Source organism: Aquarana catesbeiana, linkage group LG02 (assembly GCF_042186555.1).
Source record: "Aquarana catesbeiana isolate 2022-GZ linkage group LG02, ASM4218655v1, whole genome shotgun sequence".
Taxonomy (NCBI): Eukaryota; Metazoa; Chordata; class Amphibia; order Anura; family Ranidae; genus Aquarana; species Aquarana catesbeiana.
The window spans coordinates 146,342,858-146,369,343 of record NC_133325.1 but is presented as its reverse complement, the minus strand read 5'-3'; the positions used below and the strand labels follow the sequence as shown (position 1 = coordinate 146,369,343).

Sequence of the window (26,486 nt, the reverse complement as noted above, 5' to 3'; positions counted from 1 at the left end):
TGAATATCTCCTAAACAGTGCAAGTTTAGGAGATATTCACAGTACCTATGAGTAAGCCTTATTATAAGCTTACCTGTAGGTATAAGTTCTGTAACAGAGTTTACTACCACTTTAACCACTTGCCCTCCGGAAGATTTACCCCCCCCTTCATAACCAGGCCATTATTTGCTATATGGCACTGCACTATTTTAACTGGCAATTGCACGGTCGTGGGACGCTGTACCCAACAAAAAATGTATGTCGTTTTTTTTTCCCACATATAGAGCTTTCTTTTGGTGTTATTGATCACCTCTGTGGTTATTATTTTTGCGCTATAAACAAAAAATTTTTTTACTTTCTGTTACAAAATATATCCAGTAAAAAATTACATTTCTTCATAAATTTAGGTCAATATGAATTCTGCCACATAATTTTGGTTAAAAAAAAAATACCAATAAACGTATATTGATTAGTTTAAGCGAACGTTATAGCGTCTACATATTATGGGATATATTTATGGAATTTTTATAGTAGTAATGGCGGCGACCAGCGACTTATAGCCAGACTGCGATATTTCAGCAGACAATCGGACATTTTTGACACTTTGTAAGGAATGACACTGGCTGCGAAGGGGTTAAATATCAGGGGCGTTCAAAGGGTTAACTGTGTGCCTAGCCTGTATTTTCTGTGTATTGTGTGAGGTGCTTTTACTAAAGCAAGAGATGGATTTTGTTCCCTGCTTTGCAGGGAAATAAAATCCATTCCTTCTCCCTTGTCATAACGGAGATCTGCCTTCTTTGCCTGGGCAGATCTCAGGTCTGTGTGCATTACTGACGATCGGCGGGTGCCGGTGGACATCCAGTGCCTGGCACCTGCAGATCAGCTTCTGCTGTGAATAATCACAGCAGAAGCTGCCCACCAGCACCGCACGCATGCCCCCTGCAGGCGGAACGGCAGAATCACACATATATATATATATATATATATATATATATATATATATATATATATATGATTCTGCACAGGAGAGCTGCCCTGTAGCAGTGAAACTGCTATGGGATGGAGGGCAAGTGGTTAAACCCAAAAGCAAACATTTATTATATTGCAGCTATGTGACAGCTGCATTAGTTTTCTTTTGTAGGCTTTCTTTCTTCTATTTTCATCTGGCGGTCTGTTGTTTTTTAAAAGAACAAGTTCTCTTGTACATGTATTAGATACTGGATGAGGCAAACCATTTACCAATGACAGGGGTGCTTACAATGACCAGCTTTTATTTATTTATATAAAACCTTTATCCCAAAAGGAAAAAAAAGCTGTTTGCTGTAACTGTATTAGCTGGAGTTTGGCTTTGATTTGTTAGTGTATCTAAATCTGCTAGTATATCTAACACCACTCCCCCCCCCCAGACTGACAATGATGTTTTCTAAAGGGTGCCCCCTGTTCTCCTTCATCCAGACTGAAGGCACTCTAATATAGAAGGTGTGTTACTGGTCAGATTGCCAGGTGAAAACAGAGGGAAAAAGTCTAAAAAAGAAAACTAATGCAGCCACCATATCCAATGATTGGTAAGCTGCAATATATTACATTTTTGATTTTGGGTTTAATACCACTTTAAAGTGGTAGTAAACTCCACGAACATTACTTCTTTTTAGATGCCTCCAGGTGGGTTATGCCATAACCTACTAGTATGCACAGCATATTAGCACATTTTGGCACACTTACCTGTCAAACCGAGCCCTCCAGCGCTGCATTGCGAACGATCAAGCGGGCACTTCCATCATCACCGGTCTTCCATCTGGGTTCTGTGCCTGAGTGGCTGGGCCGTGATGACGCATGCACACGGGAGTCATATCGCAGCGGCAGAGTTTGGGCCTGTGAGTGTTCGCTAAGCTGCACATGTATGGCGCAGTGTATATGAAGGCTAACAGGCAGGAGGAAGTATTTATGACAAAAGACCGATGGGATTTATTTTGTCATAAATATCCTGCCTGTCAGCAATTTAAAAAAAGACAAACTTTTACTACCACTTTAATCTGCCCATACATGGATTGTTTTTTTTTTTTTTTTTTTTTTTTTTTTTTTTGTCAGAATACACTAATAAGCAAATTGGCTGCAGTGCTGATCAAAGGAACAATTTCCAACATTCCTGTTTGAGAGAAGCCAGTCATTAGATCGACTACTCGAGCAGGAAAGTCCAAAGGTGGATCAAAATTTATCTGGTCCTGCTGAACCTGCCGATTTATTGATCTATCTTTGACCAGCTTTAAGAATGTACTCACATGGGGACCGTTTTAATTGAACCATGCCTGTGATCAATTGTCCCTTCCCTTTCGCTGGTCTGCACTCACACTATAAGGAAATGTTCCTGGGCATACTTATCCTTACTAGCTCTCAGTGATTCCTGCCCAGGGCAGCTTAAAAGTGCCAGTGTGAATGAGCCCTTAGTCCAAATCCACCTGAGCAAGCCCACCAGGAAGCTGTCACCTGTACTGGGTTTATCATAAGTGGCTGAGCCACGCCCCACAGCCACATGTAAACAGGGCCATTGTATACATGCAGGGTGGGCGATGCCCCAGCCACAGATGATTGGTCCAGTACAGGTGACAGCTTCCTGGCGGGCTTGCTCAGGTGGGTTTGAACTAAGATATTTACATGCCTGAACTCATTCCTACCCAAGAGTAGTGATAAGCTTGAGCGTACTCAGACTAGGATCTGAACCCGTGTGTAAGTCCACCGGGAAGCTGTCATCTGTATTGGCAAATCATCTGCAGCCAAGTGGCTTGTATACATGTGGGTAGGGGAAAGCCTCATCTGCAGATTATTGGCCCATGCAGTTGCCAGCTTTCCTGTGGACTTGCACATGTGGGTTGATATCCTAGTCCGAACATACCTGAGCTCATCACTCCCCAGATGACATCCGGGTAATCTTCGGCACACTGCACATGTGCACCAGAGCATTATGAGGGGGCTGGGTGAAAGAACACCCGCCCCCCTGATGACTTCAGTATAGAAGACCTATAATGTGGAATGCGGGAGGGGAACGGTGCAGCAGAAAATACCAGGTGCTTGGCTGTGTATGTTTTTTGAAGACAACCTGCTGTATAGGTAATAACAAGAAAAATGTATAGGGGAGTGGAGTTCCTGTTTTAAACTTCACTCTCCCAGTCAACGTTGATTATTTGTGATAGCATTACTAGCATTAGTAAATAGGAAAGCATAACATATTTATTTGTTTTAAACTTTTGTTTTTTTTTTTACATCTCAGTTACTTCTTGGTTTCTTGCCTAGGCAAATGATGTCATATGACCCAGGATTCTTCAGGAAGAGAGGAGGAGGAGTTTGCTCAGCTAAGCGCACACTCCTGCCTGCTTGCTTAAGCTAAGGACAGATGGATTCCAGGAAGTTAATGCTACATGAATCATCTTCCCCTAGTCAAGATGGCCACAGCCAGAAATGCTAGGGGGTTGATTTTCAAAGTGATTCCTCAACAAAATAAAGCATGGAAACATGGATGGATGGGTCAGTTAGCTAATACTAAAAATGAATTAAATGGTGTTTTTGGTTTATGGTGCTCAAATGCAGTGAAGATCCCCTTGAAAGGAAGGCAAAAAAGAAAGAGAAGCACCAGGCAAATCCTAGTGCAGCATTATTTTATTCGGTTAAAATACAAAAAATTGTTGACGCCTACCACTGTGTCTGGCCAATCTGACTCAAGATGGATGCAGGCTTCTTCTGCTTGGAAGTTTTCCATTTCTATTTCACACTCTGATTGGCCAGACACAGTGGTATCACTCCTGGCCAGACACTCCGGATCACTCCTACACAGTTACTCAGCCGGCGTCCTCTCAAGTACCCTCGAGGCTTCAGCTTCCCGCTGACATACAGCGCTTGTGGACTCTTCCACAGGGACACCCTAGCGGCTCTTCTGCAATGCTGGACGTGGAAAGCACCTACCCTTAGTTGCACTATACACTGCACTGTAACCTTATACAGTCAACAATTTTTTGTATTTTAACCGAATAAAATAATGCTGCATTAGGATTTGCCTGGCGTGACTTTCTTTTTTGCCTTTCTTTTTCCTACAGTGATCGGGTTTCCCAGCCCATGCCTGAAGCAGCCTTGCTCCCTCTGCAACACTTATTTCAAAGACTCAAATTTGACAGGTGCTCATCCTCTAGAACTCTGTTTATTTCATTTCATTTTATCTCAGGACTTTGATTTTTTTTTTTTTAAACTTTACTCTTTTACCTGTATAATTTTTTATTTTTGCTTTGAAGAGCTAGCATACCTATCCATGCCCTCCTACAATTTCTAATCATCAGACGTTTTAGCGCTGAGCGTTACACCAGTTTATTGTGTGTGTCTTTTCTAAGATCCCCGAAAAAACATTGCATGCCCCCCCAATTCTCACCCTTACTTGACTCTACAGTACATGCGGAAAGTATTCACAGCGCTTCACTTTTTCCACATTTTGTTATGTTACAGCCTTATTCCAAAATGGATTAAATTAATTATTTTCCTCAAAGTTCTACAAACAATACCCCATAATGACACCGTGAAGGAAGTTTATTTGAAATCTTTGCAAACTAATTAAAAATAAAAAATGAAAAAAATCACATGTTCATAAGTATTCACAGTCTTTGCTCAATACTTTGTTGAAGCACCTTTGGCACCAATTACAGCCACGAGTCTTTTTGAGTATGATGCTACAAGCTTGGCACATTTATTTTTGGTCAGTTTCTGCCATTCTTCTTTGCAGGACCTCTCCAGCTCCATCAGGTTGGATGGGAAGCGACAGTGCACAGCCATTTTTAGATCTCTCCAGAGATGGTCGATCGGGTTCAAGTCTGGGCTCTGGCTGGGCCACTCAAGGACATTCAGAGAGTTGTCCTATAGCCACTTCTTTGTTATCTTGGCTGTGTGATTAGAGTCATTGTCCTGTTGGAAGATGAACCTTCATCCCAGTCTGAAGTCCAGAATGCTCTGAAGCAGGTTTTCATTAAGGGTGTCTCTGTACATTGCTGCATTCATCTTTTCAACAATCCTGACTAGTGTCCCAGTTCCTGCCAATGAAAAACATCCCCACAGCATGATGCTGCCACCACCATGCTTCACTGTAGAGGAGGTATTGGCCAGTTAATGAGCAGTGCCTTGTTTCCTCCAAATATGATGCTTGCCCTTTAGGCCAGAGAGTTCAATCTTTGTTTCATCAGACCAGAGAATTTTGTTTCTCATGGTCTGAGAGTCCTTCAGGTGCCTTTTGGCAAACTCCAGATGGGCTGTCATGTGCCTTTTACTGAGGAGTGGCTTCCATCTGGCCACTCTACCATACAGGCCTGATTGGTAAAGTGCTGCACAGATGGTTGTTCTTCTGGAATGTTCTCCTCTCTAGACAGAGAAACACTGAAGCACTATCAGAGTGACCATCGAGTTCTTGGTCACCTCCCTGACTAAGGCCCTTTTCCCCCAATCGCTCAGTTTGGCCAGGCGGCCCACTCTAATGCCCCGTACACACGGTCGGACTTTGTTCGGACATTCCGACAACAAAATCCTAGGTTTTTTTCCGACGGATGTTGGCTCAAACTTGTCTTACATACACACGGTCACACAAAGTTGTCGGAAAATCCGATCGTTCTAAACGCGGTGACGTAAAACACGTACGTCGGGACTATAAACGGGGCAGTGGCCAATAGCTTTCATCTCTTTATTTATTCTGAGCATGCGTGGCAATTTGTCCGTCGGATTTGTGTACACACGATCGGAATTTCCGACAACGGATTTTGTTGTCGGAAAATTTTATCTCCTGCTCTCCAACTTTGTGTGTCGGAAAATCTGATGGAAAATGTCCGATGGAGCCCACACACGGTCGGAATTTCCGACAACACTCTCCGATCGGACATTTTCCATCGGAAAATCCGACCGTGTGTACGGGGCATCAGAGTCCTGGTGGTTCCAAACTTCTTCCATTTATGGATGATGGAGGCCACTGTGCTCATTAGGACCTTCAATGCTGCAGAAATTTTTCTATACCCTTCCCCAGATCAGTGCCTTGATACAGTCCTGTCTCAGACGTCTACAATTTCTTGGACTTCATGGCTTGGTTTGTACTCTGACATATAGAGTTATGTTAACTGTGGCACCTTATATAGACAGGTGTGTGCCTTTCCAAATCATGTCCAATCAACTGAACTTACCACAGGTGAACTCCAATCAAGTTGTAGAAACATCTCATGGATGATTAGTGGAAACAGGATGCACCTGAGCTCAAGTTTGAGTGTCCTGGCAAAGGCTGTGAATACTTATGTACATGTGATTTCTTCGTTTTTTATTTTTAATAAATTTGCAAAGATTTCAAACAAACTTTTTTCACGCTTCTATTATGAGATATTGTTTGCAGAATTTTGAGGAAAATAATGAATTTAATTCACTTTGGAATAAGGCTGTAACATAACAAAATGTGAAAAAAGTGAAGCGCTGTAAATACTTTCCGGATGCACTGTATAGGGCTTGTTCGCACTTTTTACTCTCTGAAAAGCAACTTGTTTGGATTACTCCTCAGAGAGCATTTGACAGGCGATGTTGTATCGCCTCCTCACTGCCTGCTTTAATCCATTTCCTGCACCACTTGCAGATTAGCCCAATTCACTTGTAATTCCCGCTGCAGCTATGAAACAAAGCATTGGGGCTGCAGCATGCACACACACCCAGCTGCTGCCTCTGCAGTTAAAGCGCTGTTGTTATTGAAATAGGTTTTCTCTCACATGGCATGTGTATACCACAAATGACACCCCAAAATACATTCTGCTACTCCTTCTAAGTATGGCGATACCACATGTGTGGGACTTTTTCACAGCCTAGCCACATAGAGAGGCCCAACATGCAGGGAGCACCATCAGGTGTTCTAGGAGCATAAATTACACATCTAACTTGTTGACTACCTATTACACTTTTGAAGGCCCTGGAGCACCAGGACAATGACACTTGACACTGATGTGGCACTGATGACAGATGGTACTGATACGTGACACTGATGACAGATGGCACTGATGACAGATGGCACTGATGACACGTGGCACTGATGACATGTGACACTGATGACAGATGACACTAATACGTGGCACTGATGACGTGTGACACTGATGACAGGTGGCACTGGAGGCAGATGGCACTGATAGGTGGCACTGGGGACAGATGGCACTGATAGGTACTGTGGGCACTGTTTTATTTAGTGTTCACTCACGCTGCAGCACAGAAGCTCTCACTCCTCACACGCGGTCTCTGTGTGAGGAGGGACAGCTGGCAATGAGAGATGATCTCATATGTTTACATTTTAGATTGGACACGCCGATTGAGTGCTAAATGGCTGCTGTGATTTGCCAATTAGCACGATCTGTGATTGTCTGTGTCCAAGGGACATGGCCAACACAGATTTTCCCTGATGCGCGCCTGCGGTGGTGCGCGGGACAAAGGAGGACGTCCAGGGACGCCCTCCCGGCAATCGTGCCGTAGCCGTCTTACGGCTATATCACAGGCGTGGAGTGGTTAAATATCACCAAATGAAAGCTCTATTTGTGTGAACGAAACGATAAAAAGGTAGTTTTGGTGCATGACTGCGCAATTGTCATTCAAAGTGCAACAGCTCTGAAAGCTGAAAATTGGCCTGGGTAGGAAGGGGGGTAAAAGTGCCCGGAATTGAAGTGGTTAAATATTTGTTTTGCGATTATTTATCACTTAAATTTTGTGTTATTTTTGGTATTGTTTTTTTCACAATGCTAACACTGCACCAGAGGAAGAAATAAATCCACATAGAAATACTATGAAACTGTGAAAACATTCTAGCATGCTTTCATCCACAGGAATGATCTCCCTGTGGTGAAATGTTACAATTTATTTTCATTCCTGAGGTGCGGGCAGAACATTTCCACACTGATGCATTGTATACTTTTAATTCACTGGACAAATTTTGTACTTTGCTAAAAAAAAAAAAAAAAAAAAGACTGCCTTCTGGCAGGTGATAAATAATGAATGTGTGTGTTCTTCCTTTAATGATTTATCTCTTTTTTTCTTTTTTTTTTCTGCGGCATTTGTCTCACATTTTTAACAAATGTGCGGTATTTAACTCACATATTTTACTTTGATGAATTTACTCTTTTATTATTTCATGTGATATTTCCAGGAAACAAATGGGTCACGTGATCTTCATATAGCATGCAGTAACCTTTAGTGAATTGACCCCCATGACCCTTATGGCAAGATCACCTGCCATTATTTTCATGAAAGCTTCAAATTTTAAAATACTGCAAACAACTTTTCAAATGGCATCAACATGTTAATGCTTTCAGTCTGCTATCTGAGAATTACATAAAAGCCCCTGCAGTGTTCTGCAAGGGTTAACTGCTCGTTAAGGGCCAATTCACACAAGAAACTATGTGCCTACTGTGCATTGTTCATGCTATACTTGCTATACTTTTTTCACTATACTGTACTAATGTGAACTATGCTTGAATAACACAGATTTTGGACTGTCTATGGTGTGAATGGACCCCAAGCCTAAGAGTAAAGCAATAAGTTCAGGTGCTCCCCTCTTCTCCCTGGCACTCCAGGTCTTGTATGGGGCCTTGTCTCCCTCATGCACAAGTCAGGGCTATTGGTTTTGCATTGCATGGGATGATGTTAACCTGTGACTGCCAACTGGAGCAGAGAGGAGGCTTTCTCAAAATTATAGTTCTGCCCAGTATATTGTTTGTTATATGGGCATTCCAGTGTATATACTATAAATCTGGACGCACAGGTTATCAGCTGTTATTTCAAATTCCTCACCTATCATTTCATAGGAAAATGTATTGTCCTCGTTTTATTTTTTTATACCTGTTTTGTGCCTGTTAAATTTTTTTACATACAACCTTCACAACCTTTGATATTGCTACTAATAGTAGCTGTTTCTTTTTAAAGGCTTTTTATGGCACTTTGCATTAGAATAGTTTAGTGTGGTGTGCATTTTGGGCTACAGTGTATGTGCATTGTTGTGCACTAGTGTCAAAATGAATATCGCGCAACATGCTTTGCCATGCATTGTAGCAATGTGCAGTAAAATGCGTGTTTTACTGTCCGTTACTCCAAAGCACAGATCTGAATAGTGGCTTACTATTCTTGTGATTTTTTTCCCCTCAGTTTTCATCACTATACCATTTCTTAAGGAACATTTTCTCATCTACAACCCCTGGCAAAAATTATGGAATCACCAGTCCCTGAGGATGTTCCTTCAGTTGTTTATTGTTGTAGAAAAAAAGCAGATCACAGACATGGCCAAAAACTAAAGGCATTTCAAATGGCAACTTTCTGGCTTTAAGAAACACTAAAAGAAATCAAGAAAAATAATTGTGGTGGCCAGTAACAGTTAGATTTATAGAACAAGCACAGGGAATAAATTATGGAATCACTCAATTCTGAGTAAAAAATTATGGAATCACCCTGTAAATTTTCATTACAAACACTAACACCTGCATCAGATTAAATCTGCTTGTTAGTATGTAGGTAAAAAGGAGTGATCACACCTTGGAGAGCTGTTGCAACAAGTGGACTGACATGAAGCATGGCTCCAACACCAGAGATGTCAATTGAAAAAAAGGAGAGGATTATCAAACTCCTTAAAGAGGGTAAATCATCACGCAGTGTTGCACAAGATGTTGGTTGTTCAGTCAGCTGTGTCTAAAACATGGACCAAATACAAACAACATGGGAAGGTGGTTAAAGGCAAGCATACTGGTAGACCAAGCAAGACATCAAAGCGTCAAGACAGAAAACTTAAAGCAATATGCCTTGAAAACAGAAAATGTACAACAAAACAAATGAGGAACAAATGGGAGAAAACTGGAGTCAACATCTGTGACCGGACTGTAAGAAACCGCCTAAAGGAAATGGGATTTACATACAGAAAAGCTAAAAGAAAGCCATCTCTAACACCTAAACACAAAAAAAACAAGGTTACAATGGGCTAAGGAAAGGCAATCGTGGACTGTGGATGATTGGATGAACGTCATATTCAGTGATGAATCTCGAATCTGCATTGGGCAAGGTGATGATGCTGGAACTTTTGTTTGGTGCCGTTCCAATGAGATTTATGCAGACGACTGTCTGAAGAAAACATGCAAATTTCCACAGTCAATTATGATATGGGGCTGCATGTCAGGTAAAGGCACTAGGGAGATGGCTGTCATTAAATCTTCAATAAATGCACAGATTTACATTGAAATTTTGGACACTTTTCTTATCCCATCTTTGGAAAGGATGTTTGGGGATGATGAAATCATTTATCAAGATGATAATGCATCCTGCCATAGAGCAAAAACTGTGAAAAAATTCCTTGAGGAAAGACACATAAGGTCAATGTCATGGCCTGCAAACAGTCTGGATCTCAATCCAATTGAAAATCTGTGGTGGAAGTTAAAGAAAATGGTCCATGACAAGGCTCCAACCTGCAAAGATGATTTGGCAACAGAAATCAGAGAAGGCTGGAGCCAGATTGATGAAGAGTACTGTTAATCACTTATTAAGTCAATGCCTCAGAGACTGCAAGCAGTTATAAAAGCCAGAGGTGGTGCAACAAAGTACTAGTGATGTGTTGGAGTGTTATTTTGTTTGTTTTTCATGATTCCATAATTTTTTCCTCAGAGTTGAGTGATTCCATAATTTATTCCCTGTGCTTGTTCTATAAATCTAACTGTTACTGGCCACCACAATTATTTTTCTTGATTTCTTTTAGTGTTTCTTAAAGCCAGAAAGTTGTCATTTGAAATGCCTTTAGTTTTTGGCCATGTCTGTGGTCTGCTTTTTTTCTACAACAATAAACAACTGAAGGAACATCCTCAGGGACTGGTGATTCCATCATTTTTGCCAGGGATTGTATTTCTGCCTGTCTATGAAACTTGAGTGAAAAAAAGTAATAAAAAGGTGTTTACGTGCCTTTTAATCCCATTATTCATTTATAATTTAATTGGAGGTACAAGCATGCAATGCATACAGTTGATTACAAAGCTTATTGTAAGCGCCTACTAAAAACAGCTGTCAGAGTTTGGGGCACTGGTGCTATAAAGCAATGGAATATGTTTAATATGTCCCTTTGAGAGCTGGAGATTATCCAAGTGGCATGCACCCCCTGGCACTAAACAGAAATGCTGCATTGAATATGCATGCTTCCATTATCTTATTTTTATATAGAGACTAATAAAACATAAATGATAGAACCAGGCATATGTTGGTGAGGATTTGTTACAAGATAATACTGCACTAGAGAGTGATACTCCGACACTCATATTGTAAACATTTTATCTCTCACGCTCAAAGAGACAGTATAAAAGATAAAACTGTTTGGATCAAGACAGTTCATCTACTGGACACTGTGCACAAAAATCATTTATTGAGATTCCAGTTAGAATCGAAAATGGGCTAAAATCCAAACTTTGCACAAAAAACACATTAAAGAAGAACTATAGGCAAAACTTTTTTTTTTTTCCATTTTGGATAGAGTAAGGGAGGGTTATAACCCCTGTTAGTTTATTTTTTGCAATCTTTGTCCCATTAGGGAGATTTCCCTTCATTTCCTGTCCCATAGCCAAAACAGGAAGTAAGAGGAAATCCCTGCTAATCAAGGGAATTCCTTGGGGACCCCTAGGTTTCCAAAACTAGTGTCCCCATTGGATGATTTTACCTCTGTTACTTTTCTGGGGACAACCCAGAACGTGGGGTTTCTTTTACTTTCAATGATAACAGTAAACAGGACAAATAGAGAGTGTGACTCTCCCTAATGGGGGCATAAACTGTAAAAAGAACTGACAGGTGTTCTAATCTACTCCACACAAAACAAAAAAAAAGGTTTGCCTTTAGTCATACTTTAAGGATGAAGGCATGCCCTTCATCTCCTGTTGTCCAACAGAAATTCGTTTGCCATTGCCACTGGGCCATGCAGATTTTTTCTGAGTTACATAGTAGGTGAGGTTGAAAGAAGACACAAGTCCATCAAGTCCAACCTATGTGAACTTGAGCGAGTCAGTGTTATCTGCAAGTCAGTATTTGCATGTGCTTAGCCACTCCCCCATATGTCACCTGACAAGGCTTGAGGTTGGTGATACACTGCTCTGGCAGGTGCTGCATTGCAAGATGGAGGAGGGGGCATGCTCTCCTTATGATCCAGCAGTCATTGGGCCCCCCAGTGGCGACAGCAGCACTGGGGGAGGGCATTTACTTATACAACAGGCATGATTAATTATCTTGTGAAACCAGAGCTTACAGTGATGCTAGTATACTTTAAGGTGACCTTAGAAAATGCATATCACTTACTCATACAAGCTGTTTTCATATTTTATGTCCATGGAAAGGCCCTTACCCACCTAGCTAGCTAATGTTAGCATCTTTGCCTTGCAGCATTAGGGACTTTGGTTCAAAACCCAACCAGGACACTACTTGGATGGAGTTTGCATGTTCTCCTTGTGCTAGTGTGAGTTTCCTCTGCGTCCACCAGTTTCCTCCCCCTCGCTCCAAAAGTATGCTGGTAGGTTAGGTAGCTCTTGTTTTAAATGCCCCTAGTATGTGTCTATATATGTGAGATGGATACCTTAGATTGTAAACTCCTTGGTGGCAGGGACTGATGTCAATGTGCAATATGTAAAGTGTTGTGTAAGTTGGTGAGGCTATATAAAAAAATAAATAAATAAATGTTTGGGTAACAATTTGGGCCACTTATAAAACTGCCTGCCCTAATTACTATGGTACATCCCCTGGGATGGCCTGCACCATCAGTGTCTGCCATCATAGCTCATCTCTGCCACTACCCCCTTTTTTATTCCCATAAACAGGAACTTTCTGCAGAACAGAAATTTCTGTTGACGGAACAGCTGAGTAATTCCAACGCCTGAAGAAGGTTATATCCTACATGCATTTTACACCACCCTCATTTGTTTGTGGCATCAATAAATAGGCTTGCTAATCTACTGCAGGTGTCCTTAGCATAGTCATTGCATAACATAGAGGTACATACAATATATACAGTTCACAAGGCTCTATAACAGTGCATATGTTTCAGAAGAGAGTCTTTTGGTCTTTGGTGTAGTCACTATGACAGTTTGAAATCAACTTGAGATATATAGAGAGTATATTCTTTGTTGTATCTTTTTTGTTTTTTGTTTTTAATGAATGCCTTATTCTGTCTTCCATTATGCTCTAATTTAAGAGAGAGCTTGGCAGCCATTGTCTGCTAATCAATCTAGTATGTGCAGGTATTAGTAAGCAAACTTCCTGCACACTTAGCTCCTGTCAACAAAAATATGACAGTCATTGACTGTCATATTGTCAATAGTTTATAAAAGGCATCATCACACAGAGACACTAACTATAGATCATTTGTCAAATGACAACAGATTCTGTTCATTTTAATACCACAGTCCAGTTGTACGACACATGCAAATGCACAAGGAAATGTCTATTGCTGTAGTAAAAGGGGCAACAGGTTCACACTGCTGTACATAAATTTCTTCTGAACATACTATTATTATTCTGTTTTTCATGCTCATGAAAATACTATGTGAATGATGATAAATACTATGCAAATGATAACCTTATCTATTTTATTGTTTATAGACTGAAGCAACTGACTGTCATGGAGGCCAACTTCCATTCTGTCTGTTTCCTGAATGTGGCTCACACTTATGTTCCCAGTGCCAATGTGGAATGTCACTACACCCTGCCAGCTGGCATGAAGGGCTCCACCAGGGACTGGATTGGCATTTTTAAAGTGAGAGAATGAGTCTTTGTTTTATAAAAGAACTAGCGTGCCTATCAATTCTGTCAGCGATGTTGAACAATTAATTTAGTCAGCTATATCGATCGTTTAATCAACAGTGCCTCCAATACAAAAATGATTTATTAAACATAATTAAGCTGAGTAATTCCTTATTTTTGAGATTCTTTGCCCATGCAGAAATTCTTTGAATAACACAGTAAGGTCAGCGTAAGTATAGACTGTGGCTTATAAAGATAAATAAAATGTATTTACAATAAGTCATGTTACAAACACCACTAACAGTCAGATTAAGAGGTTGACACAGACACTGAAATGACTTAAAGTGTTTGTTACCCTAAAAAAAAAATGGATCCTGTTCCCTTAAAGCATGTTATACAGCACAGTGCTTGTGCTGTGTAACTTGGCCCCCGTATTACCTAAAACACCTTGCTGATCCTGCCTGGCTATATCCTTCTCCCTGTAAACTGACCACGGTATATCATGGCTGCTAAGCCCTGACACCGTGGTCAGTTTACGTGCCTCTGTCATCCGCAGCCCTGCTGTCTGCTCTCCTGTGTCCTCCTCCCCTCCCTGCCTGTCAGCTCCGTCAACTCCATGATCCTCCCCTCCTGGTGCAATCAAATCTATAATATAAGCATGCCATCCCCTCTGTTATATAACGCTGTGTCCCTGTGTCTGTGCTATATAAAAAAAGATGATTATACATTCTTTTAGAGCGTCTCCTTGCACTCACATGACTCCTGGATCTCTCTCTCTTCTCCCGGAGAGGATATTGCCGAGGAGTCACGTGAGTGCCGGGAGCTACTCTGATTTAAGGTATAATGGACATTTTTTTTTATACAGCATAGGCACAGGGGCACATAGCGTTATATAACAGAGCGGATGGCATGGTCATCATATAGTGGGTTAAAAACCACTTTAAGATTTCCCACCTAAGTACGGGTATATACAGTATATTGGATTAAATTAAAGTGGATGTAAACCCGATTCATGAAATTTGAGAAGGGCACATCTATCTGCAGTGTTTTGTTATCTCTCTTCAAAGCCCTATGTGCCATAGCATTCTCCTGCTTTGTTTGTCTGTTATCAGCCTGGTATTGTCTGACAAGCTCGGAGCCTGAAGTTTGTGTCAGGCGAAGGTTGCTATAAATAGATTAGCACAAAGCTAAACTAGTTGTATGCATGCTCTGCATGTGTGGGAAGGGGGTGTGTGCCTTTCCTCCAATCATCTCACAGTCTCTTACAGTGTATAGAAATATCCACACCTACAGGGGAACCAGGAAGAGAAAATTCTAACAGGACGTGCACTTTCTAAACAGTATATACAGTAAAGCTGAAGACAGAAGATATACATGTTAAACTTATGTAGGGAGATTTGTTTAATATGTGTATCATCTGAGGCTGTTCACTTCATTGGGTATATTTGAGGGTTTACATAAATACACTTTAAATAATTAGTTTTCCATTGTAGCCAGCATAACCATTTTTTTAACTACCTGGCAGACAATAATCTGCCTTTTTAGGATTCCCACTGTTATTCTCTTGCAGACAGAATAAGTGTCGAAATACCTAAAAGTGTGCACTAATATGGCCAAAGAAGGAAAATGTTTTAAAAAAAATGATCAAACTATTGCAATTGGCCTTTTAAACAAGCAAACAAAAAACACCAAGAAAATAATACACTATAGTTACTCTTCCAGGTATACCAGATAGGCTTTGAAAAGGCTGCTGACCAGACCCAAAGATGGCTGCCGATCGATGGGACTATGTGTCCAGGCTTAAATGAAGTGTGTCAGATGATGAGTCTTTGGATCTTCAATGAGATGTGTGTGTTCCCTCTTCTTGGTGATGAGGTCTCCTCTCCTGTCTATCTGCCCTTGCTATACATGGATTGCAAATAATACAGCCCTTGGAACCCTGCCTTAGAGGATGTGTTTGGCATTTACTTATTTCTCATTGGCAGATCAAGTTACTGATCAGTTATTTATTTATACAAGCATTAGCTCACTTGGCCACTGAGTGTCACTCCAAGACTAGAAATGTCTATCTTGAGTTTATATGGGAAATCGAAATCTAGTCATATAATAAATTAATCCTTTTCTATAGATTGTTATTTAACCTGAGAGGCATAAAATGTTACATGGATAGGCAATCTTTTCATTTGTGGTATTTACCCTTTTGGGTGTAGCAGCATTTAAATTGAAATGTTTAACTACAGAGATGGCATATTTTCTTAATTAAATGTTAATGATATACATAAAAAAAAATTCACACTATAAACTGTTATTTGGGTATGGCTACATTTTAACACATACATTTCGAACAATATTGATAATGATGACAACAAGCCAAAAAATATGATAAGATTATAGCTTCCTTTTAGATTAGGATAAAATATCATCTTGAGATATATAGATTGACAAGTGCCTTGATACTTTCATTTCTTTTAGTCATTTCCTAAGATGTCCCAAAAATATCAAGTTTTATTTTATAAAATCCTAAAATATATCATTCCTTTTTTTTTTTTTTTTTTGGTTTTAAGCTCCTTCCAGAAAGTTTTTCGCATGTTGACTTATTGGTTAACAAGTTCTTGCATTGGGGGAGATTTACTAAAATTGGTGCACTCAGAATCTGGTGCAGCTAAGCATGGTAGCCAGTGAGCTTCTAATTTTAGCTTCTTCAAATAAGCTTTGACAATAAAACCTGGAAGCTGATTGGTTTCTATGCAGAGCTGGACCAAATTTTGTACACTCCAGTTTTAGTAAATCTACCCACTGTGTCCTCAACTGTTATTTAGTTTTTAGCAAGTTGAACTATAGCTTTATCTTGGAATTGAATTAGAACTAGGCAAAACCTTTTTTTTTTTCATTTTGGATAGAGTAAAAAAAGGGTTATAACCCCTGTCAGATTTTTTTTTTGTCCCACATTGTGGAGATTTCCCTTCACTTCCTGTCCCATAACCAAACAGGAAGTTAGAGGAAATCCCTGCAAATTAAGGGAATTCCTTGGGGTCCCTCAGGTCACCAGAACTAGTGTCCCCATTGAACGATTTCACATCTATTAATTTTTAGGGGACAACCCAAAATTTGGGATTTCTTTTTACTTTCACTTTCAATGATAATGGTAAACAAGACAAATACAGAGTGTGAAGCTCCATAATTGGGGCACAGACAGCAATAAAAACTAACAGGCATTCTATTCAATCTCCACTTTATCCAAAACTTAAAAGTTTTGCCTTTAGTTAACTTTAGGGAGTGTTGACTCTTGGTCCGCTATAATCAGGCATATTTCAGGATTGCTTTCACAAGCTAACATAGAAAGTTATAAATTATATCTTTTCCAACAGTGACTCTTATAAGATCTGCACACATTGACCAGGAGTTTTGTTTAAAGTGGATGTAAACCCGAATTTTTTTTTTTTTTTTATCATACTGTAGAGTATAAGATTTCCTATCATTTGAGCCCAGTCTTGCCACACAGAGTTAATCCATCTCTGAGCAATCCTCTTTTATTGTTCAGTGAGAAAAATCTTGACAAACTGAGAAAAACTTTGTCAAATACTCCCCCTTGCTGTGAGTGACAGCCTAAGACACAGGCATTATTTTTTAATTCCCTCCCCCACTCCTTTCTTCAGCAGCTCTGCAAGGATTGGCTGTTCCACACCTCACCATGATTTGGCATGCTGAAGTCATGTGGTTACTTTCCTGTCTTTTCACTGGATGTTAGAGATCATAGCAGAAGTTCAGCAGAAGTTCAGTGTTAGAAAGGTGAAAATGCATATTGACAAGGAGTGTAGAGGTGGGCGGGGAGTCTACTGACATCACAACTCCACCCACCGAGCTCCAGACAACAGACCCACCCACAGGATATGCAGTTTTTTGGGTCTATTAACAGACAGAGGGGAGACATTTGACAGGTAAAGATACATGCAGGAGGCATGTATATCCTTATAGATAACCCCTATGGCGGTAGTTTAGAAAGGATGACATTGGGTTTACATCCACTTTAACTTTCGTTGTGCTTGTAGTAAAGAGAAATCCATGTCCAATTCACTGAATCCCTTTCAATGTACCAGGGATTATTCTACTTCCAGGTCTATTAACTTGACAAACTGCTTCATTGTTTTGGGATATTGGATTTTAACAGTGTCGCCTTGTTTTGACAAACAATCCTTCCAAGATATTTTTATTATTAACCAGGAGACGTTTCATATGATCTTGGCCTCTCTGAAAACTAGATTCTGTCTCATGGTTAAAAATGGGAGCATGATAAAATATAATTTTTTGTTTCAGGAAAAATTACAATTGACGAAAGAAAGAAATTAACTGAGGTGTGTAAGTGTAGAAAAAAAAGAAATAAATAAAAGTGTACTGTAGCTACAGCCCAAATGCTTTTTTTTTAGTTTTAAATAGGATGATGGAGCTTCTAGCTTTCCCTCACTCCACTAAAAATACATATAATGCCAATTGAAATACCTGTTGGAGAACATCTCCTTAGGGGCCTTTCACACGGGCTGTCCGATCAGGTCCGCCTGTCACTTTTTCAGGCGGATCTAAACAGACCCTCCAATCTCCTCTATGGAGCTGCGGATGTCAGCGGTGACATGTCCGCTAACATCCGCCGCTATCCTATCCGATCCTGTCTGCAAAATCCAGACGGATAGTGGTCCTATTTTCCATCCGTCTGGTGGATCGGATCAGATATGATCAGATGAAAATGGACAGGCGGTCCGTTTTCACCCAGTTTCCCCATAGAGGAGAGCGGGACTGTGTCCGTGTCCGCTCTGTCATCCGCCTGCTCAGCAGGGATCAGCGGAGCGATCCCCCGCTGATCAAGCGGTTTCTGTTCCGTGGAGGGGCCCATATGAAAGGGGCCTTATTCTAGTCCCAGTGATATGAAATGATGGGGAATTTGTCCAATGGGGCTATAGACAGTAAAATAATTTACTGCAGTTCCAAGTGACTGACGAGTGACTGCCACTTAGGCCTCATGCACACGAGACGCTGTTAAACTCGCATGCAGAGGCAGTTGGACACTTTTTTCAACTGCCCCTGAACCCATTCAGTGTTATCCTATGTGTCCAAGTACACAGTCTCGTTTTATGGCGTTTTTAGGCAGTTGCGTTTAACCTCGTTTTTCCAGAAGCAAAAAAATAGGTTCAGACGCAAAAGTTTTCCACGTTTCAGACGCCACCGGCGTTTAGCCGCGTTTGCGTTTATAAGTGTTTTTAAAGGAACATTTTACAACCCGACTTTGGGGCCCCATATCTCGGGGCCACTTGGTGCTAGGAACCCCAAATTTGCAAACACAGTGGAACTAGCACTAGAACATATCCAAATTTGGGGTTCCTAGCACCAAGTGGCCCCGAGATACGGGGCCCCAAAGTCGGGTCAGAAAAAGTCATTCTCTGCTGCAGAAAAGTGCTTGACATTTTGCGACCCGACTTTGGTGCCACATATCTCAGGGCCACTTGGTGCTAGGAACCCCTTGGTGTGCTAACACAGCTGGAATAACATTATAACATATCCAAATTTGGGGTTCCTAGTATCAAGTGGCCCTGAGATACGGGGCCCCGAAGTTGGATCGCAAAATGTCATTCTCTGCTCTGCAGACGCTTCTAGATGCAAACGGGGCTAAACACGACATGCAAACACGGCAAAACAAGCGTTTCTAAACGCCGGTTTCAGCTTTTAAAAACGTGTTCAGCAGAGTTTGCACCAGCGTCTTGTGTGCATGAGGCCTTAGAGATTGCATTGTTTTTAATCAGTCTGAGCTTACCATAGACTGAGATAAGAGTATAATAATGCAGTAAACGCTGTCAGTACATGCACAGGATCTGTATGTAATGAACAGGCTGTCCCCATGTAAATGTTTAACTGCTTGCCGCCCACCCACCGTCAAATGACCGCGGGGCGGGGTGGTGCGGCTCTCGTTCTGGCATGACGTCATATGACAGCGTCCCAAAACGGCGGCTCTTGCGCGCCCGCGCTGTGTTGCTAGGACACGGCGCAACCCCGATCTTGGTAAAGAGCTGCGTCCGCGGCTCTTCAACCATGTGATCGGCTGTGTCTAATTACAGCCGGTCACATGTAAACAAGTGCCGTAATCGGCTCTCCTCACCTCACACTGACAGAGCCAATCAGCGGTATCTCCACGCAGGGGGACATTAGGAGTGTAATCTGGGCACTGATCATCAGTGCCCTGATTACAATAGTGCAAAATAGTAACACAAATCAGTGCCCACCATTGCCCATCAATGCCAGCTATCAATGGTGACCAGTGGCAGCAACCAGTGCCACCAATCAGTGCCCATTAGCGATGCCAGTCAGTGCTGGCAATCAGTGCTGCCCATCAATACCCATCACTGCTGTCAATCAGTGCCCATCAGTGTAGCCCATCAGTGCCACCCATCTATGCCCATCAGTACCGCCTATCCATGCCGCCTATCAGTGCCCACCAGTGCCGCCTATCAATGCCCATCAGTGCCACATATCAGTACCACCTATCAGTGCCCATAAGTGCGGCATATTAGTGCCTCCTCATCAGTTCCACCTAATCAGTGCCCATAAGTGCCGCCTCATCAGTGCCCATAAGTGCCACCTCTTCAGTGCCCACCAGTTCAGCCTATCAGTGCCGCCTCATCAGCACACATCAGTGAGGGTGAAAAATTACTTAGTTACAAAATTTACTGACAGAAAAAAAGTAAATTTTTTTTTTTTCAAAATTTTTGATCCTTTTTTTTTTTTTTGTAAAAAATAAAAAACCCAGCAGTGATTAAATATCACCAAAAGAAAGCTCTATTTGTGTGAAGAAAATGATAAAAAAAATTGTTTGGGTATGGTGTAGCACGACCACGCAATTGTCATTCAAGATGTGACAGCGCTGAAAGCTGAAAAATGGCTTGGGCAGGAAGGGGGTGTAGCTGTCCGGTAGGCAAGTGGTTAAATAAAAACTTGTTAAAACACATTTTCATCTTGTCAGTATGCTTGTTTACATTAAATTGAAGATGTCACTTTGCACATTCAGGTAGGTCAATCTTGATAGGGCACCCCACCCACTGATACCTTAGCTGCCTTTTCTGCCATTCTGTCTATGGGAATGCTGACAAATACCTGTTATTTATCCTTAGGCCTGAGTTTCCAATCGCATGGCCCGAACACTGTCATATGAGAGGGGGTAAAAGGTTATTAACTCTGTCTAATCTCTGACACTGATCAACAAAGCTTTCATAAGGTGTAGACTCTGCATTCCTGCAGGCAAATGGAGAGGAGGTATAGTTTGGGGTAGGTAAGTTCTGTATTTAGTCACATAACTTACCTGTAATGAAATATGTCCCACTTTGTGCAGGCTACTGGATCCTGGAGAAATCTTCACTGCAGTGATGCTTGTCCTCTTCCTGTCACTTAGCTACTAGCATTGCAATAGATAACAGCTTTTGATCTTCAGACAAGACAGCAGTACAGATGGCCCAGCAGGGAAACACCCCCTCCTTCTTCATCCTCCATTGACAAAGTTTCTTTCATTGATTACACTGACTGTGAATGGGGGAGAGCCTGATCAAGCACAGGATTTTCTTCCCCATTCACAGATTATGTTACAGGCAGTGTAGTCAGTGAAAGACCTTTTCTCAGTAGAGGAGAGGGCAAGAGGGGGAGTGTCTCTGTCGGACCATCTGTACTGCTGTTCTTCCTGAAAACTCAATGCTGACATCCATTGCAGTGCTGGAAATTCAGCAGCAGGATAAGGACAGGACAGCCCTGTAGTGAAGATTTCTCCAGGATCCAGCTGCATACAATGTGGAACATACTTCATTACAGGTAAATAATGTGATTAAAGCTGTGGGGATTTTATTTTGTAGCTAAATGTCTGCTTTAATACTAAAATAATGTAATTTTCCACCTCTGTCAGAAAATGCAATGGGATAGTTTGGCGTATGGCAGCATGCATGCGTTCATCATTCCAGTAATTTGGAGATTGTGGGTGCTCAATAATCTGATGTGGGGGAAGAGGGTGGTAAGGAGTTTTTAGTGTGGAGAAAGTGTCTTCAGTCTGTAAGGTACACAGGTGATCATCACTCTAATGCCCCGTACACATGGTCGGACTTTGTTCGGACATTCCGACAACAAAATCCTAGGATTTTTTCTGACGGATGTTGGCTCAAACTTGTCTTGCATACACACGGTCACACAAAGTTGTCGGAAAATCCGATCGTTCTAAACGCGGTGATGTAAAACACGTACGTCGGGACTATAAACGGGGCAGTGGCCAATAGCTTTCATCTCTTTATTTATTCTGAGCATGGCATGGCACTTTGTCCGTCGGATTTGTGTACACACGATCGGAATTTCCGACAACGGATTTTGTTGTCAGAAAATTTTATATCCTGCTCTCAAACTTTGTGTGTCGGAAAATCCGATGGAAAATGTGTGATGGAGCCCACACACGGTCGGAATTTCCGACAACAAGGTCCTATCACACATTTTCCGTCGGAAAATCCGACCGTGTACGGGGCATAAGGGGTGGTTGTGGGTTGTCATCACCCTGAGGCAAGCAAAAATGTATGTAGTCATTGGGACAATATGTTATCCAGGGGGCAACACCTGGAAAGGGTATAAGGGTAGATTTAGACGAGCATCTAAATCTCCCCTTCCTCTGAAGCCTGTCCATGTTTGGATTCGGCTTCAGAAGCTACTGACAGGTTGTGAGGAAGCCGTCATGCTTTTTCACCACCTGTTTTATCCCCATTTTTCCTTAAAAATGCACTGCAACCACATGCATTGCACGTAGTAGCTGGGCATTTGCAGCACTTGAGTGTGTAGTGTTTGGCAGGCTTGCCATCTGCTGATCACCACATGTCAGGTTAAACGTTGCCACGGGCGTGAAGCATCTCAACATGTAAATACCCTCATCCGCTGCCTATTGTAGCTTAAGGAGGGGGGCGGTTGGTGCGCATTTCCACCTCCTAACCGCATGTCTAAATGAGTCCTAAGTATATAAGGTCATTTTAGGGTGTAGAGAAAACAATTTTGTTCCTATCTCAAGCCAGTGGTTGTCAGGATAAGCCCAGTTCTCTTAAACCTCAACCCCGTCCTGTCAGATCTTGAAATGCAAAATGTCATTATGCTGTTTAGGTCAGTATTTTCAAATGTTTGTTGGTACTGAATGTCTTTGTTCCTTGACAGGTAAGCAGCTCCTCTATACATGACTATGACACCTTTGTTTGGGCAGCCTCTCCAGAATCTTCTGTGGATGAAACAGTATCTCATTGCAGTGTGCAGTTTCAAGGTTAGTTATTTCTTCAGACAAATCAGTGACTAGACACTGAGGCTGGACATAAATTTTCCTGGTACTGCTAGCGCACACTGCTAGTGTGGATGAGCATGGCATATGTTTTACCAACCAAATTTTTCTTTGAGAGGCCAGAGCAAAAGTGACAAGCAGTTCACATTGTACAGTCAAAAACATATGATGTAGGGCTCATGCATAGAACTATTGAATCATTGTCCAACATGCAGCACTTATTTATACTTCAGCAGCATTTTAACTGTACCAAGTTGTACAAAGAAATTAAATCTAGTGTGCTTTGAAATCAAAGTGTTACCAAATTAAAATAACAAACACGTTATGCAACAGTATTGCACAGAGTGGCCCCCCACCCTCTTCTTCTGGGGTCCCTTGCCAGCGATCTTGGCTCCTCCTCTTCTTCGTGTGCCCCCATAGCATGCCGCTTGCTATGGGGGCACACAGTGGGTGCTCGTTCCCGAGCTGTGCTCTATAAACACACACAATGGATCTTAGCCCCGCCCCCGCTTCCTCGCTGCATGCTGCTCGAGTCCCTGTGTGAAGAGGAAGAGAAGGGAGAACAGATGAAGCCGTGCACATCGCTGTTTTTTTGCATGCATCGCATTTGAATGCATTATGATAAAAAGTGTTTTGGCTTTAGAACCACACGAGTCCAAGTAAATGCATACTAAAGTAATATGTCAGCAAAGCTAAGTTCTGCCATAGTGGCTAGGGACCATTTCTTACAGCTAGGTTACTTTAGATGATAGGGGAAAAATAATTAGTTATTGTGTGCTATTGCACAACATTCTTGCTCCATCCACCACTTGACTAAATAACCTTGTGTAAGCAAACCTAGAACAGGAAATATAGGAGCTATGACTCTATGCATGAACTGGATCTTTAATAAGTTACAGTTTGTTTTGTTAGTGTAGCACAGTTTGAGGAAGACTGTGATTCTGTTTAGCAGCCTGAAGATGTCTGGAGTTTCTCATACAGGAGAACTGTACAAGAGAATAAGAAATGCTGCATTGAAATCTACAGTGCATGACAGTAAAGTGTATGTCCATCCAAAACTTTCTCTAGTGTTGGATAGAATGGAGAAGGTTTAGGCGCCTTTCACACGGACGGCTATTCTGCCGCAGTTAAAAGCATGTTTTTTTCCTGTGAAATTCAAGACTCCAGGCACTGCGATCAGCTGCATTTGTACAATGCGATTACCTGCGTTTACATGCGTTTTCACGCGGTTGCGTTTAGCTGCGGTAGTCAATGTTTTTGTTTGGCCCTGAATCTACCCATGATGCATTTCGGTCCTCTGCCGTTCAAATCATGTATTTCCTGTCTCTTTGTGTACTGGCTGAGTGTGTGTTGGAGTTTTGCAGTGAGAGGAGTGTTCTGTGTATTGTGCTGAAATATTTGAAGATGAATGCATGTATGGGTAGTTTGATGGCAATGTTCATATTGCTGCTGATGAGAATGAAGAGGAGAAGAGCGATTGAGCGCAGGAGATGTCCTCGTCGTTACTGGGTGCACCCTTTAACCTCGCAGCATCTTTCGATCGGCTACTTTGCCCTCATGTTTGGTGAACTGAGAACTCATCAGGACAACTATACGAGGATGTCGGTGGCGAGTTTTGACGAATTGTTGGGACTTGTTCGAGGACGCCTTACCAAACACAAGACCAACATGAGAAGATGCATTAATGAGGAAGAACGGCTGTTACTTACGTTAAGGTTGGTTTTCCATATCTTTAACATATGCTTACATTCATGCACATGCAGGTTTATATTATTGACAATAGTGTGTGTGTGTGTTACATCTATATATATATTTCATACTTTTTTCTATTTTCTGAATGTTTCTCAATTTTGTATTGCAGATACCGTGCCACTGGAGCGAGTTTTACCTCCCTTCATCACCAGTTCCTCATGGGAATTTCAACAGTGTCGACTGTAGTACATGACACCTGTATTGCCATTTGGGAGGAGCTTAAGAGTACGGTAATGCCGGATCCAACAGCCAGTCTGTGGGAAAAGATTGCAGAGGAATTTTGAGAGAAGACAAACTTCCCAAATTGTATCGGGGCCTTAGACGGGAAGCATATCAGGCTCATCAAGCCACCAAACTCTGGTTCCCGCTATTTCAATTACAAGAAGTACTTCTCCATTGTCCTGCTGGGACTGAGTGACGCAAACATGCGCTTCATAGCGGTGGACGTTGGTGCTTATGGGAGCTCTGGAGATTCAAGAATTTTTCGGAATTCCATGATGGGCCAGCGGTTGCAGTATGGTGATTTTAATGTACCACAGGCAAGGCCTCTACCTGGTACTGCTGGACCGGATCTGCCCCTAGTAGTCCTAGGAGATGAGGCATTTGCCCTATCCACCCACCCCCTCAGGCCCTATACCAGGCATGGTCTTACTGCCAAGAAGCGTATATTTAATTATCGTCTGAGCCGTGCACGCAGGTTGATGGAGTGCGCATTCAGTATTTGTAGCGCCAAATGGCGTGTACTGTTGACTACAATGCACCTAGAAGTGGATCATGCAGTCAATGTGGTTTTGTCATGCTGTATTCTCCATAACTTTCTAAGGGGAAAGGAGATTGCGCCCAATGAATCGGCGTTACCTTTTTTAGAAGAACACAGAGGGCATGTTACTACCACTCGCCCAAGCAATCATGCGCTACAAGTCCATGAACACTTCAGCGATTATTTTCTTAGTGATGATGGACAGCTACCGTGGCAGTATGATTGTGTGTAATATTTTCTTTACTCATTCGCATCAACCTCCTTGATATTACTGTTAAAGTTTTGTTAAAATAAAGTAGTTGACAACTTTGTCCAATTAAAAATTGGATTTTATTTTTATCTTTGCTATGTAAATTAACAAAGGGTATAAAAAATAGAAAAACCTTACAAAAACATAGATGCTTGCATCTGTAGTAATTTTTTAAAAATATTTTTATTCCTTTGGAATGTTGAGATGTTTTTTTTATTTTTTATTTTCAAGTACAACAGGAATTGGTACAACAGATAACATCCTATAAAATATAATGACTCAGTAGAACAGATAACATCCCTAAAAATCCCTTATGTGAACCCTCGAGCGACTCAGTAGAACAGATATCATCCCAAAAAATCCCATATGTGAACCCTCGAGTGCCTCAGTAGAACAGATAACATCCCAAAAAATCCCTTATGTGAACCCTCAAGCAACCACAAATATAGAGTATTCCATAAATATAGAGTAAGGGGTTGTAAACATTAGTTTGTGTAAAGCAGGGATCTTCAAACTAAGGCCCTCCAGCTGTCATGATGGGAATTGTAGTTGCAGTACAACTGGAGGGCTATAGTTTGATGACCCCTGGTGTAAAGGAAGTGCTTCAGAGTGTGTCCAACATTCTCCCTAGAGATGGCCCCTCTGAAAAA

General features: G+C 41.6%; 1 protein-coding gene across 3 annotated transcripts in view; it reads left to right on the top strand.

The window, feature by feature from the left end:
* Nucleotides 1–26,486, top strand: part of CALCOCO1 (calcium binding and coiled-coil domain 1) — a 184,061-nt gene that overhangs the window by 6,866 nt on the left and 150,709 nt on the right. For 2 of the 3 annotated variants that reach the window (XM_073613609.1, XM_073613607.1), the window contains exons 2-4: nt 3,268–3,498; nt 13,612–13,765; nt 22,957–23,059. In XM_073613609.1, the coding sequence (XP_073469710.1) occupies nt 3,479–3,498; nt 13,612–13,765; nt 22,957–23,059 (277 nt within the window). In that variant the 5' untranslated portion in view covers nt 3,268–3,478. The remainder of the gene's footprint in view (nt 1–3,267; nt 3,499–13,611; nt 13,766–22,956; nt 23,060–26,486) is intronic. The other variant, XM_073613610.1, reaches the window with a different exon arrangement.